This window comes from Cydia splendana, chromosome 19, assembly GCF_910591565.1.
Source record: "Cydia splendana chromosome 19, ilCydSple1.2, whole genome shotgun sequence".
Taxonomy (NCBI): domain Eukaryota; kingdom Metazoa; phylum Arthropoda; class Insecta; order Lepidoptera; family Tortricidae; genus Cydia; species Cydia splendana.
Window position 1 is genome coordinate 10,597,376 of NC_085978.1, and position 16,221 is coordinate 10,613,596.

The 16,221-nt window shown below is 40.0% G+C and overlaps 1 protein-coding gene across 1 annotated transcript in view; it reads left to right on the forward strand.

Moving 5' to 3' along the window:
- LOC134799999 (serine/threonine-protein kinase Tao) overlaps positions 1-16,221 on the forward strand; it is a 37,697-nt gene that overhangs the window by 20,575 nt on the left and 901 nt on the right. Inside the window, exons 13-20 of the mRNA XM_063772435.1 lie at positions 3,249-3,460; positions 5,013-5,163; positions 6,255-6,367; positions 7,268-7,394; positions 8,112-8,213; positions 8,923-9,057; positions 11,780-11,938; positions 13,259-13,377. Of these exons, the coding sequence (XP_063628505.1) occupies positions 3,249-3,460; positions 5,013-5,163; positions 6,255-6,367; positions 7,268-7,394; positions 8,112-8,213; positions 8,923-9,057; positions 11,780-11,938; positions 13,259-13,377 (1,118 nt within the window). The remainder of the gene's footprint in view (positions 1-3,248; positions 3,461-5,012; positions 5,164-6,254; positions 6,368-7,267; positions 7,395-8,111; positions 8,214-8,922; positions 9,058-11,779; positions 11,939-13,258; positions 13,378-16,221) is intronic.

Sequence of the window (16,221 nt, forward strand, 5' to 3'; positions counted from 1 at the left end):
CCCTTCCCTTCCTCTATACTAGGACCATTGCACTATAGTGACTCTAACAAATGTCTGGCTACAAGCGAATGTGACGCGAGCACCAGGCGGCGCTACTGAAGCTGGAGGAGCGGTGCAAGGCGGACGTGGACGCGCACAAGGCGCAGCTCGACCGCGAGTACGACGCGCTGCTGCAGCAGCTGAGCCGCGACCTGGAGCGGCTGCAGGTGGGTGCGGCCCGTTCACCTCCCTCTATACTAGGACCGATTCACTATAGTGACTCTAACAAATGTCCGGCTACAAGCGAATGCGACGCGAGCACCAGGCGGCGCTACTGAAGTTGGAGGAGCGGTGCGAGGCGGGCGTGGACGCGCACAAGGCGCAGCTCGACCGCGAGTACGACGCGCTGCTGCAGCAGCTGAGCCGCGACCTGGAGCGGCTGCAGGTGGGTGCGGCCCCTTCACCTGCCGCTATACCAGGACCATTACACTATAGTGACTCTAACAAATGCTAAAACAAACTGAAAATGCTACTATACTTGCCGCTTAGAGCATTTAGTAACTGGAGACGTCATGGCTGTCATTTTCTGTACAAAACAGTCTGCCGATTTTCGCGGGGGAGGGGACGTCAAATGTATTTATATTTTTACATGATTTCTACGTAACGTACAAATAGCCATGTCAGTCCATACAAAAGTTTGCACAATTGTGCAGATGGATAAGCTTTTAAAGGCGACTCCAGTTATTAAATGCTCTAAGACTTGCCGCAATACCAATTGGCGACTGAGATCATAATGCTATCTCCTTTACCCTTAAGGTCAATAATAAGTCAATCAAGGATAAAAATATTACCCTTAAGGTCAATAATAAGTCAATCAAGGACGCAATTGTTGTCGCAGATACCTTTAATACCTACTTTTCGTCTATAGGGGTAAACGCTAACAACAATAATACGCATGGACGCCCAGTTCTTAATCCAACAAATAATACCATGTATCTATTCCCGCCCTCTCATGACGAAATTAACAAATGTATACGCGGACTAAAAAACAAACACAGCTACGGGACAGATGAAATACCTCCATCGCTCGTAAAGAAATGTGCGAACGAGCTAACTGTGCCATTGACATTTTTGATAAACCAATCGTTTTCGACAGGAAAGTCTCCAGAAGCCCTAAAAATAGCAGTTATAAAACCGATCCCTAAAACAGGTGACAAGACCGACCCTGGCCAATACCGTCCCATTGCTATGTTACCAACGTTCTCGAAATTATTTGAAACAATCATGGCCAAAAGATTAGTATCATTTTGTGATAAATTTAATATTTTTGATGATGGTCAATATGGTTTCAGAAAAGAAAGGGGAACCGTCTTAACTGTCCACAAATTTATTCAGGAAATTATTGGTATTATCGATAGAAAGCAATATGCATTTGGTTTGTTGCTCGATATGACCAAAGCATATGATCGGGTCCAACACAACATCCTACTAAATAAGCTGTATGGGATAGGAGTCCGTGGTATTATTCATAATTGGTTTAAATCTTACTTGGAAAATAGAGTACAGTATGTTGAAATAAGCCATCACGATAAAAACACGAACACGATAGCACAAGTACAATCGGAAAAGAGACAAATTTCATGCTCTATCCCACAGGGCAGCGTATTGGGGTGCATTTTATTTTTGATTTACGTGAACGACCTACCAAAAATATTGAATACAAATAATATTAAGTGTTTTATGTACGCAGATGATATCTCCATTGTATTATCTAGCCAGGATAAAAATGCCGCAGTTTCCTAATTAAATACTACGCTCGATATCATAATAAATTGGCTTGGCGATCATAACCTTGAATTAAACTTAACAAAAACAAATTTAATTCATTTTCGACCTTATCAGAGAGAACCACTAGAATTAAATTACAAATATTTAAATTTCCAATTTGAACAAATAAACAATTGTAGTCTGCTGGGTATAACTGTTGATGAAAACATTAATTGGAAAGCGCATGTAGAAAAAGTTGCTTTAAAACTCTCTAGTTTCACCTATGCTCTTAGAAACATAAAAAAAACAACAGTTCTCAACGTTCACACAATCTTGGCTCCTGTATGGGATTATTCTATGGGGTAACAGCACCGAGGTTTCAGACCTGTTTGTTCTACAAAAGGAATGCGTCAGGATCCTCGCCAATATAAGAACCCCCGATAGTTGCAGACCGTTCTTCAAGAAATTCGGTATATTGACTCTACCATCTTTATTTATTTTAGAAGCCTGTAAATTCATCCGAAAGCACCCAACCCTATATTCTAAGGCCAAAGATCATTGCACCTATCACATGAACCTGCGTCATAAAGACAGATTAGCGCTACCAAGTAGTAACTTGCAAATGAGTAGTAAGAGCCCTCACATGACAACCATACGAGTTTACAATAACCTACCTAAAGAGATAACCAAAGAGGAAAAATATGGTAAATTTGTTAACAATTTGAAAAAATATTTAATTGAGAACTGTTTTTATTCCATACAAGAGTATTTTGACCTATATAAATTTCAAAAATAATTGTATTATTTATTATTGTATAGATTTTTTATGTGTACGTTTTTAGTTATAGTTTTGCAATACCCTAACAGGGTCTCATGTTGCGCCATAATTTTGTAAGTTTCCACCTGTATTTATTTGTACCAACATGAACGCAATAAAGATATTATGATTATGATTACCCTTGTTAAGGCCAACCAAGAGTGAAAAAGATGGCATTATGACCTGACTCGCCACTCTGTTTTTCGGCAAGTATAAACCAAATTGTCGCGCCTCACTTCACTTTAAATAGTTTAAATATTAAGAAAATGTCTCTGACCTTTTACGTTGTTTAACGTGCATCGTCATTTACTGCATATAAATCAGTGCCATAAGATTTCCCACTCTATCTGCTAAGATTCGTACCGTTGTAACTATTTACAACCTGGGTATATTAACGCCCATTACGAGAATTTATGCTTGCACTTGCTTGCTAGTCTCGCTTTACTGATACAATAAAGTAAGATTTAGTTCAGCCCAAGGACCCAGCCCAGCCGGCCTAGCCAAGGTTACAATCGCTTGCGCTTCGCCATTGAATCGCTTTGTGTCTCTATCACTTTTCCATATTAGTGTGTGACAGTTGCGTTTCGTTTGCTACGGAGCGTTAGCGATTGGCATGTTGTCTACGAGAACTGATATATCTCTGCCAGGATCAAAGATCATCATTAAACGTGTTTATATGTTACAGACAAAACACGCTCAAGAGCTCGAGCGTAAGACAAAGCAGAACGCCGTAGCGGAGAAGAAGCTAGTGAAAGACATCACGGCGCGGCAGGAGCAGGATAGGAAGGCGTTCGAGGCGCAGCGCAAGCGGGAGTACAAGGCCAACAAGGAGCGGTGGAAAAAGGAGCTCAGTATGGACGACGCCACGCCCAAGAGGCAGCGGGATGCCACGCTACAGTAAGTACACCATACATAGTCTGGTAAACCATTTAGTCAGTAGAGAAAGGCGGAAAGTTTGGATCTCCCAAGAAGCTAGTGAAAGACATCACGGCGCGGCAGGAGCAGGACAGGAAGGCGTTCGAGGCGCAGCGCAAGCGGGAGTACAAGGCCAACAAGGAGCGGTGGAAAAAGGAGCTCAGTATGGACGACGCCACGCCCAAGAGGCAGCGGGATGCCACGCTACAGTAAGTACACCATACATAGTCTGGTAAACCATTTAGTCAGTAGAGAAAGGCGGAAAGTTTGGATCTCCCAAGAAGCTAGTGAAAGACATCACGGCGCGGCAGGAGCAGGACAGGAAGGCGTTCGAGGCGCAGCGCAAGCGGGAGTACAAGGCCAACAAGGAGCGGTGGAAAAAGGAGCTTAGTATGGACGACGCCACGCCCAAGAGGCAGCGGGATGCCACGCTACAGTAAGTACACCATACATAGTCTGGTAAACCATTTAGTCAGTAGAGAAAGGCGGAAAGTTTGGATCTCCCAAGAAGCTAGTGAAAGACATCACGGCGCGGCAGGAGCAGGACAGGAAGGCGTTCGAGGCGCAGCGCAAGCGGGAGTACAAGGCCAACAAGGAGCGGTGGAAAAAGGAGCTCAGTATGGACGACGCCACGCCCAAGAGGCAGCGGGATGCCACGCTACAGTAAGTGCACCATACATAGTCTGGTAAACCATTTAGTCAGTAGAGAAAGGCGGAAAGTTTGGATCTCCCAAGAAGCTAGTGAAAGACATCACGGCGCGGCAGGAGCAGGATAGAATGGCGTTCGAGGCGCAGCGCAAGCGGGCCAACAAGGTGCGGTGGAAAAAGGAGCTCAGTATGGACGACGCTAGGCCCAAGAGCGGGATGCCACGCTACAGTAAGTACACCATATATAGTCTGGTAAACCGATTAGTCATTAGAATAAGGCGGAGATTTGGATCTCCCAAGAAGCTAGTGAAAGATATCACGGCGCGGCAGGAGCAGGACAGGAAGGCGTTCGAGGCGCAGCGCTAGCGGGAGTACAAGGCCAACAAGGAGCGGTGGAAAAAGGAGCTCAGTATGGACGACGCCACGCCCAAGAGGCAGCGGGTTGCCACGCTACAGTAAGTACACCATATATAGCCTGGTAAACCAATTAGTAGAGAAAGGCGAGAAGTTTGGATCTCAAGGGATTAAGGGTTCGATCTCCCAAGAATTAGAAAATACTACACAATAGGGAATTTTCCTCTAATTAAAATACATTATTTCACACCATGACAGGCATTTAAACACAATTTCTATTTAATATATCGGATAGAAATATATAAGGTAGGTGAGTAGACCGTGACGTCACTATACTCGTTTTCATATAACTTCCATATTAGCAAATCGTTTTGACAGTTCTAAAAAAGAAGCTGTTTTGACGAGCTATTGGAAAAAATCCTACATATTGTTTGGTTTCTTATTAAAATTTTGACATAGGTAGTTCTTGCGGACATAGCTGATGTTTGACAAGTGTACCTGATATTAATTAACGTTTTATTTCTGTTGACAGGTCGCAAAAGGATAACCTGAAGCAAGCAGAGGCGGCAGAGGAGGCCCGGCTAGTGCGGTCGCAGCGCGAGTACCTGGAGCTGGAGCTGCGGCGCTTCAAGCGCAGGCGCATGCTGGCGGCGCACCACAAGGAGCAGGAGCTGCTCAGAGAGGTCACTAACGTTCTTTCTTCTTATTATCCATCATTGCGGTGCAGCCGGTAAAGGGTTTGAGGTTTCGGAACACTCCTGACTATTTTAAAAGTAAGTTAAGAGCCCATCAACGTGCATACTATCGCCACTGCTGAATAATCGTGATTATTTGCGTCCAAAGTTAAAACGTCCGTTTTTGTTTTGAGTTCACAGATCGACAAATCCAGCAACATAAAAATTTGTTAGATGTATTCAAAAAAGGTCCTTAAAAATACAAACTACAGTACGCAGCGGCCCCCTTTTTTAAATATCTATCGTTAAATTTAAATAATAACGATTATTTAGCAGTGGCGCTAGTGTGCACGTTGATGGGCCTCCTTCTTCTTTTATGGCTTTCGCGAGCCTGGGGTTAGTACCAATAATTAGTACAGGCGACAATCATCTGACCTGACCTTTCATTTCACCCAGAGAGGAAATCAGGCTTTATTGGAATTGGTTCGCTTTCCCTTCGACATGTTCCTTCTCCAAAGAGCTACCCATCTCAATGAATGTCATTTCATATATGCATTCCATGAAATGTATTAATGGAAGCCGGAGTTCGCTCTTGCGACCTCTGCTTCAGAAATTACAAGCCTTACCTCTATCATCGTATGACCCACCATATAAAGTTTCCAATTATTTAATTTGAACCTTATTCTATAAGTAAATTAGAACGAATTTCGTTTGTTTTAAAAAGCAATGAAACAAAAGAAATGCTACTTTATTTGGTTCATGAAAGGTTCAAATTAGGTTGCACGAATATGTACATTGTAATGTACCTATACATTTAGTCTCAGGAGGCTATAATAAAAAAAAAACAACGGATTGCACTCCGGGAGTACCGGCAGAAGTGAAAACTCAATGACATTGTAACAGTTTTTCGATCAGGTCACGTGTCCGTCTTACGAATCTTACGGTCACGTGACCTGTCGCAAGTTTAACATTTTTTCCCCATTACAAAAATGCTTAGCGCCGCTAAAGAAGTTTTCACTTTAATAAAACTAACTTTAGTGTTCAGATTCATTTATTCTTTGTGGGGAATTAATTAACCTTACATTATATTTTGTGTCCAGGAACTGAACAAACGGCAACAGCAATTAGATCAAGCGCACGCCATGCTGCTGCGACACCACGAGAAAACGCAAGAGCTCGAGTACCGGCAGCAGAAGGGGGTGCACGCGTTAAGGTAACAAGCAATTTATTACACCTTCTTCTCATCTTAGCATTTCTCCTGAATCATCCTAAAGGAAACAACCGGATTTCAAAATAGAGTATTTCACATTTTTTATGAATGGTATATCAATCGATCAGGTTTGTTTTGAGGATCAAATGTCTGTATGGGACCCATTGTCCTAAAGCAATACAAAAGTCACAAATGATGTTCAAAGGCACCCGCACTTTACTGGCGAAACGCTTCTAACAAAATGGCAATACATCGTGACGTCATCATGTAACGTTAGAGGCCGTTTCGAGCTATGGAAAACAAGGAAATTGCGATTTTGTCGGTGAAATATTGCGTTTATGTATCGTCGGGTGACAAGCATAAGTCACTAACTAACACCATTGAAATTATTGGACAATAAACCGTGTTACAAGTGTAATAAAGTGCATTGTTACTTTAATTTTTTGATAGTACTTAGTGACTTTTGCTTGTCACCCGACGGTATATTGTTGGTATACAATATTTTTTTACATAAAATGTAAGGAATCGAATGGTACAGTCGACGTCAAAGATATGTTTACAATTTTCGCCTTATTAAAAAGGAGTAAGGTGCAAAAGTGTAAACATATCTTTGACGTCGACTGTACCATTATTTTTTTCCTATTTAGAAGTTGAAAAAAACTTTGAGGTCTTGTATTTTTTTTATTATTCCCACATATTATTTAAGTTTCCAATTTATTGTGATAAATTGCTCATTTTCTATCTTTTTAACTAGATTTAGTTATACAATTCAACATGTATCAACAACCCTATTAAAAACAGACGGTTTCATACGAGAGCTACTTAGACAGGCTGGGGACGACTCGGCAACGTAATCCCAAGATTTAGATACATGTGAAATGAAAAGAAACATTTTGTCCGCAGGGAGGAGCAACTGAGCAACCAGCACGCCACCGAGCTGGCCAACCAGCGCGAGTACATGGCGCGCGCCGAGCACGAGCTGCGCAAGAAGCACGCGCTGCAGCTCAAGCAGCAACCCAAGAGCCTCAAGGTACACACCGCGCTCTTTCTAAGGGTGGTATTCCACCTGTCCAATTTCTTTGTCCAATGTCAGTGCGTCTCACTTTCTCATTAAGCAAAATGTGAGACGCAATACACATTGGACGAAGAAATTGGATAGGTGGAATACCACCCGAGAAATATTTACACAGAAACAGCACAGCCAGCAAGAGGCAGATATTAAGTGAGTCGAAACGACGTAAAGCTGTGAAAATTATTTTGGTCGCAAATGTGTACAGTCAACATTAATAGTAGCGGATGAAACAACACGCCAAAAGTATCTGTCACTGGAATATATACTTTTCCAAATACAAAGCAGACTGTACAAAGACCTAACTAGACGTATATATTTGCCAGGACTATTATGTTGACCACTGATTATCATTTTTGGGTTCCGTACCCAAAGGGTAAAAACGGGATCCTATTACTAAGACTCCACTGTCCGTCTGTTTGTCACCAGGCTGTATATCATGAACCGTGATAGTTGAAATTTTCACAGATGATGTATTTTTGTTGCCGCTACAACAACAAATACTAAAAAGTACGAAATCCTTGGTGGGCGAGGCCGACTCGCACTTGTCCGGTTTTTTTATGCGTACAATTTTTAGCGACGTGTACTTTCATTTAAAGCTTACATAGTGTTACGACCTTTCAAGCACATACATACTCGTATATAATACGAGTAAATGTTTTCTTTTTTTTTCACCAGCAAAAAGAGATGCAAATTCGCAAGCAGTTTCGAGAAACGTGCAAGATCCAGACGCGTCAGTACAAGGCCCTCAAGGCGCAGATTTTACAAATGACAGCCAAGGTATGTTACTAATAAATTTAATCTCTTTAACATTGACATAAAGTTTACTTTTCAATTCGTTTTTCACTACCTACAGTTGAGGTGGACACAAAATTTGTATTATTTGACTGTACACAATGTACAGGTGGGTAGTCTTTGCCCCGATTTTGACTGGACATCGTGTGTAATTGTCTTTTTAAACGTGATAATTTCATAAAATTCACGTTTTTTTAATACACTTCCATACCAAGAATTACGAACTTCTGGATATTTTTATTGTTTGATGTTTGATCGTAATGTATTACTTGGAGGCTTTTGTTACTCGTACAACTTAAAAATAGGGTAAGGGCTCATTTAGACGATGCGAGAACTCGCATGCGAGTTTCATTACATTGCGGGTTTTGATCTGTCGGTTGAATTGGACGTAACCAACATTCCGCAATGTACCTAATATCTCATGCGAGTTCGCGCGCCGTCTAAATCAGTCCTAATTCGCCAGTAACTGGCCACCCTAAACTAAAAATGAATTCTATTCACCTATAAACAGAATTCATTTTAGTATAACGTGGCTTGGTATTGAAGGCTGGCCGGTTATTGAAACCTTATACTAAAATGAATTCTGTTTATGGGTGAATAGAATTCATTTTTAGTTTAGGGTGGCCAGTTATTGGCCGGTGGCTCGTTACTGGCGAATTACCCTAATATAACATTTATTTTTTCGTATTTACAGGAACAACAAAAAGAAGTAATAAAGTCGCTGAAGGACGAGAAGAGGCGCAAGCTAGTACTGCTGGGCGAACAGTACGACCAGAGCATCAGCGAGATGCTGCAGAAACAGACTGTGCGGCTCGACGAGAGCCAGATGGTGAGGATTTGTCTGTGTACCTTCTAGTAATAACAAGCTAAATTAACACTTACGTTTTTTTAGTAAAGTTCAAGTTTGCTTTTGGGTAAAGAGCACGTGCGATATAATTTAAAAATTTGTGAAATTTGAAACGTATTAGGTTAAACTTGTCCACTCCCACGGCTCATATATGAGCCGCAACGCTTATGGTGACGTCACGTCGTGGGAATGGACAAGTAAATATAATATTGCACTGATTTTCTGCCCCGAAAGGTCGGCACGGCTAACCAATACTGATCGTCGGCGTGGGTCGTTCTCGGCTCGATACCAGGAATGCTCATTAAAGGCAATGACGTGCGAATACCTAAGCGTCGATTTAAAAAATCAATTTCCGGTAACACCCTGTATAAAAAATATTATTCACAAATTTCACTAAAAACCACTGATATGATCGTTTTAAACTAATTGTCTGCGTTCCGCATAGGTGGTAAACATGAAAGATAAAAAAAGGAATACGGCTAAGAATTTAGCTGGAAAGGAAAAAAAATGTATTAATGTGGCGAATATTATGGACGATGATGGTTGACAAGTTGGCGAATGATACCTAAATTTTGAGCCGCTTGTTCATACCGCCCGTCAAACGAGGCTTTTTGAATTTTGAGGATTTGTAAGAAGAAGAAGAAGAAGAGGTATGCGGATCACAGATATTATCAAATGGCGAAACAAAAATATGGCACAAAAATACAAAACAAATAATTAGGTGGTTATAAAAATCAGAATTGGAAAACTAACGCTAAAATTTTCAAATATTTCGGTCTTGAAGTACAGGGGGAAAAAAAAGGTAAATGGGACAAATGTGGAGGCACACGCAAGGGTGCCGGCAGCCGGTAGGAAATTTACTTGTACAGCACAGATGGCGCACACCACCTTGTGCGCGTCTTCAAGCAGGCCGACGAGGTAAGCCACTCGCTTCCTGGCGAGCGCGTATGGCAGCAGACCGGACGATAACGATGAGGTTTCTTCACTCCACCAGTGCTTAGCGCCGACCTACGCACGGCTTTGGTGGCCAGCAGTTTACGAGGAGCCACTCCTCTCCGGACGCCGACTCACGCACGGCTTAGGTGGCCAGCTGTCTACGAGGAGCCTTTCCTCTCGTCGATTAACGCGCACTTTCGACACTTCGTATTAATTATCAAACTGGTTGAACGTTAAACGTAGCAAATCTAGTCTAAAAAACAGCCCGGATCACCAACGACTTTTTGACACCAAATCCACAAACCTTCTGCCAAAAAACAAATTCAAAGTTTTCTTTCTCGAACATTCCATCAAAATTTGAATTCAAAATAATCGCAAATATTAATTTTATTTTTTTACAAACGGCCAGTAGCGTTTCGCTACACTTGATACTAAAACGCACACTGAAGGCAGAGCCTGTTGGCGTTGTTCTTAACCCTTTACCTACGGGTGTCAACCAGAGTTGCCAGTAAGGCAACACCGCTGCAGTACGGGTGTCAACTATAGTTGATCGAAGTAATGGTCATGTTAAACATTTTTTTCAATCAAAACGAGACCTTGTGGCTTGGTAATAGCGGTCACATTATGAACTGGGATTAGTATAGATACAAAGAAAAAAATATCATAATATTTCGGTAGATGGCTCTGACATAAACATAATTTTAAAATTACCGCTTTTTTGCTGGCAACTGGGGTTGACACCCGTACTGCAGAGGTGCTATTAATTGAACTCAATATGGCGGACAATAGTGATGTTTTAAATTTCTTCGACTTGTTGTCGATATGAGAGTACGGCGTGGGAGTGTTTGGAGTGTTATTTTTAGTGTTTATTACCGTTTTTGGTTCAAATATTGGATTTTAACATGTTATGAAATTATTATTGGGTACATTAGAACTTAATCAAAATCATAACTTGTTAAATTTCAGTTTTACATTTACTAGGTTATCGATATATCGACAAATGTGTCGATAGACGCACATCACTATTTTCCATAAGTGGCAAATTGTTTTTATGCAACGTTTTAAGTGATTGATTTTTATGCATTATTTTCATAATTATCGTTATTTAAGTGTTTATTTGTGTTAAGTATACTATAAACTAATGTTCTTAAACATAAACTTGTGAAATCCGCGAGTAGTAAGTTAAAAATCTTCAATTTCTTAGTGACTGATATATTGCTTGATAGCAGAAAAAATAGTGAATATTATTACTCCAAGTGATTATTTATTGATTAACCACATTATAATTATTATGTGTGTGAAGTTTCAAGTGCGTAGCTGTAATACTTCAAAAGTTACAAGTAAGTGAAATTATGCCTAACCGCTGACTCTCGCCAAAACATGCCCGTATTGGGCGGTGACGGAGTGATTCAAGGGCCCGTAGGTAAAGGGTTAATTTATTTATTGGCAAGTCAGCTCTTTTCAGTGCTCATTCGTTGATCGTGCACACTCGGGGCGTGCGTTCCGAGGCCGAGGCAAAACCATTCTTGCTCAAATACTAAACGTTTCGTTTTTTTTTAATAAAAAATGCTAAAAATGTAATATTTGACGTTTTTTAAGTACCAAATCTTGACATCCGCATCCGCGGATGTGAGGCTTTAAATATCCGCATCCGCGGATGTCAAAAAATCTGCATCCGCAACATCCCGGTCCATATTGGGCTACAGCCGCGCGCGTGTCAGTTGACGTCTGTGGTGGTCAAAGGGTTAACTGTAAATATCTGTTTTAGATGGAGTGCGAGCAGCTGAAGATGCAGCTGGAGCACGAGCTGGACATGCTGACGGCGTACCAGAGCAAGAGCAAGATGCAGGCGGAGGCGCAGCGCAACCGCGAGCGCCGCGAGCTCGAGGAGCGCGTCGCCGTGCGCCGCGCGCTGCTGGAGCAGAAGGTACCTCCCACCACGCAGCCTCACACTACTGCGACTAAACCAGGGGCCGGCTAACGTTTCAAGAGAAGAACCAATCGCATTACAAATCATCAGTTTTAGGCTTGGAGGATATAACCAAACGGAGTAGCCATTAACCTTATGAACGCCAAACGGCGCATCCATTTGCCGTGCCACTGACGCCACGGGGTTAAAATTTTGTCTTGTGAATTAATAATCATACATTGGATTCTAGGGGGCGGTTAGGGATCCCGTCATACAATTTGCCCCCTAGAATCCGATGTATGTTAATAATGCCAACCTAAAAGTTTTTTTCAGTAGATTTTCATCAAAAAACGATCGACGTCAAATGCCGTCTTTGGCGTCGTTGTCACGATTTTGCGTTGACGTCAATTCCCGTCTGTGGCGTTCAAAAGGTTAACAGGCGTTCCCCTCTGTCGAAACTCCAATGGTCATACACATTGTATGGACTGACGTTTATCTGACATGGCTATTGTTACGTATACATTTGACGTGCCCCTCGCCAGACTGTTTTGTACAGAAAATTACAGACAAGGCGTCTCCATTTGGTTTTATCCTCCAAGGTTTTAGGAATCTCAAAGAGCCATAAAACTTAATATTCTGGGTGTCTTGGGGAGCCGCATTTGCAACTCCAAAGAGCCGCGAACGGCTCGCAAGCTGCGGTTTCCTGACCCCAGCACAAACCTGAGGATTGCTACAATATGTGCTGTGACTGCACAATCTGTCCGCAGCCAAGTGAAGGACCCTCGTAAAGGAGCAAAGATACAGTGCAGTGTGGTAGCTGTGACTTTGACTAGTTCAGCTCTCTGTGCCGCCCCAAACTAAACGATTCCTTATTTTCTAATTAACACTAAACACTCCTTGTCTCTTATTAAGTATTTGAGCGAAATCATATGAATTTACCAGCTCCAATATTATATTGTAATACACACTTCATATAGTATAGAGTAATTCGCCAGTAACTGGTCACTGTTAGTAATTGGCCACCCTAAACTAAAAATGAGTTCTATTCACCTATAAACAGAATTCATTTTAGTACAAGGTTTCAATAACTGGCTACTCTGGCCAGCCTTCAATAACTAGCCGCCTTATACTAAAATGAATTCTGTTTATAGGTGAATAGAATTCATTTTTAGTTTAGGGGGGCCAATTACTAACAGTGGCCAGTTACTGGCGAATTAACCTATATGATTAATATGATTTGATATCATATTATGATTAATGTGATTATCTCGGCATTTTCCATTATTAAGTGTTTTCTACTTATTCTGTCAGCGCATGTAATACGATTTTGTTTGTTAGATGGAAATGGAGAGCGCGCAGTTCCTGGCGGAGCGCGCCGAGCGCACGCGCATGCTGCACGAGCGCCACGAGCGCGAGCTCGACCACTTCGACAACGAGTCCGCTCGCCTCGGCTTCAGGTAGATACCTACTCACCATTTATTTACATTACTATCAGAACTATATTATCAAACATTGCTGCATGAACTCTGATATTTTTACATTGAAAGAAAAAAAAACCGGCCAAGTGCGAGTCGGACTCGCGTTTCTAGGGTTCCGTACATAAGTCCGACTTACGCTTGACTGCACATTTCTAATAGGTTTTCCTGTCATCTATACGTAAAGAACTATTATGTGTACCCGTAGTTTCGGAGATAAAGGGGGGAATGGTAATTATTTGGTTATTTTCTTCAATAACTTCGAACCTATGCATTTTAAAATTATAAAAAAAAATATGTCCATCTTTGGGTCACATATGTGTACCAAATTTCAACTTAATTGGTCCAGTAGTTTCCGAGAAAATAGGCTGTGACAGACGGACAGACAGACAGACGCACAAGTGATCCTATAAGGGTTCCGTTTTTTCCTTTTGAGGTACGGAACCCTAAAAATACATAATATTTAATATACACCGTGTTTTTTTTTGATTTCCGTTAATTTCAAGGGAGTATTCCTGAGCTTAAATCAAGTAACTTTCTCAAAGACACGATGTTCTAATTAAGTCCATTTCGGAGATAATCCATAATTTATTTTTTTCCTATAAGGCCTCTACAAGCGTGTACACTTGCCTTAGGGCCGGCTTACATATTGATTAGTGTTTAGAATGAGTTCATACATTTGCTACTAAACTTAAGTACAATCTCGGTCGATTGATGTACGAAATGAAATTGATATGTCACAGATTTCAATTGTTTGGTTGAGTTAAATGTAATGCCCGTGTTACAACAACGCTATATGCTACATTTAATTACTTTTTAAACAAAAAAAAAACAAAAAAGAAAACAAAAAAAATTTTTTTTTTTTTGAAAATTAACTATGCCATTTAGTTCTTATAAACGTACTTAACTATACCCCGAAGTTAACGGAATTCAATAAAAACACGGTGTATTAGGAAGGGTTGCACTTCGATAAAAACGTTTTAAAATACTTTACGGATACTACTAAATTTGCTAAAATGACCGTACATATCGTTGCCAGATCATAGAATTGATTACTTATGATATGGTTAGGTTCGGTTTGACATTTTCATGATTAATATTGATTTATTGGAAACATAATATCCATGATGCGGCCAACCAATCATTATATCAAATAATTGCCACATCCTGAAATTATCAATTCTAAGATCTGGCCACGACATACGCAACCGAATAAAGCCTCTCATACGCACGGCAAGGTGGTAATAGTACATTACTACAGAGGCTGGGAAGTAAGGGGTTGCCGGCCGAATGCATATAGACGGCCGAACGTAGTGAGGTCGGATAGTTATGAGGCCGACAACCCCTTTTCACGCCGAGGTATGTATAGTGCTTTTCTTAAACATGCAATGAAATAATAATAAAAATTGATGATGATGATTGTTTCATGTCCTAATGTGATAGGTTATTCAGTGCGTGGGGTTTATAAGGGGAACGAAAATTTTATTATTTTTGCGCTACGACGCACGGTTTAAGAGCATTATAAAGTATTTTTATTTTTTTTATCTTTTTTTTTTCGTTTTTTTTTTTAATATTAATTAGGGGTTTCTTACAGAGGAACGAACATTTTATTATTTTTGCGCTACGACGCATGGTTTAGGAGATACAGTCCTATAAATTTTTTTTTTGCTTTTTTTTCTTTTCTTGTGTTTTTTTTAAATGTTATTAAGGGGTTTCTTAAAGGGGAACGAAAATTTGATTATTTTTGCGCTACGACGTACGGTTTAGGAGATACAGCATTATAAAGTTTTTTTTGTTATTATTTTTTTTCTTTTTTGTGGTTTTTTTTTTAATATTAATTAAGGGTTTCTTACAGAGGAACGAACATTTTATTATTTTTGCGCTACGACGCATGGTTTAGGAGATACAGCCCTATAAATATTTTTTTTGCTATTTTTTTCTTTTTTTTTCTTTTCTTGTTTTTTTTAATGTTATTAAGGGGTTCTTAAAGGGGAACGAAAATTTGATTATTTTTGCGCTACGACGTACGGTTTAGGAGATACAGCATTATAAAGTTTTTTTTTTTTTTTTGGGTTTTTTTTTTAAATATTAATTAAGGGTTTCTTACAGAGGAACGAACATTTTATTATTTTTGCGCTACGACGCATGGTTTAGGAGATACAGTCCTATAAAAAAAAATTTTGCTTTTTTTTCTTTTCTTGTGTTTTTTTAAATGTTATTAAGGGGTTTCCTAAATAATGTAGTAAATGAAGCAAGTTGTTGTATGGAGACCCATGCATTAATTTCTCAGTCGATGAAATTTAGCTTGGTTATTGTATAGTATGAGCCGAGACTAAGATTATAAATATCCAAAAAAAAAATACTCCTAAGTTAGGTAAAAACACAAATCTGATTATATATTGAACCGAGTAATTCCTCAGTCCAAAATTATTTTACAAAATAAGTTATTTGTATCAGTATGTGATACTAGAAAAAAATCTAAAAGTTTTGTCAAACATGAGAATATATTTTTATGATACTTCCTTTTTTTGACGCTCATTTTCATCGGAAAATTGCTCTGTCATTGTTTTCTTCTTATATGATCTTAGAATATAATTTGGCGCAGTGGGTAAAAAAAATCCAAAAAAAATGCGTACTTATCGAAATGTATGTAAAAACTGAGAGTGGAAAATTTTTAGATTTTCATTTTGTATGTATAAAACGGCAATAAAATGGCATTCCAGTGAAAAAATTAGACTGAGCAATTTTCCGGTCCAAGACACGCCAAAAAATTTTATTTTATTACTACTGGTATTTCTGCTGGGATATTTTTTTGATATTTCATAT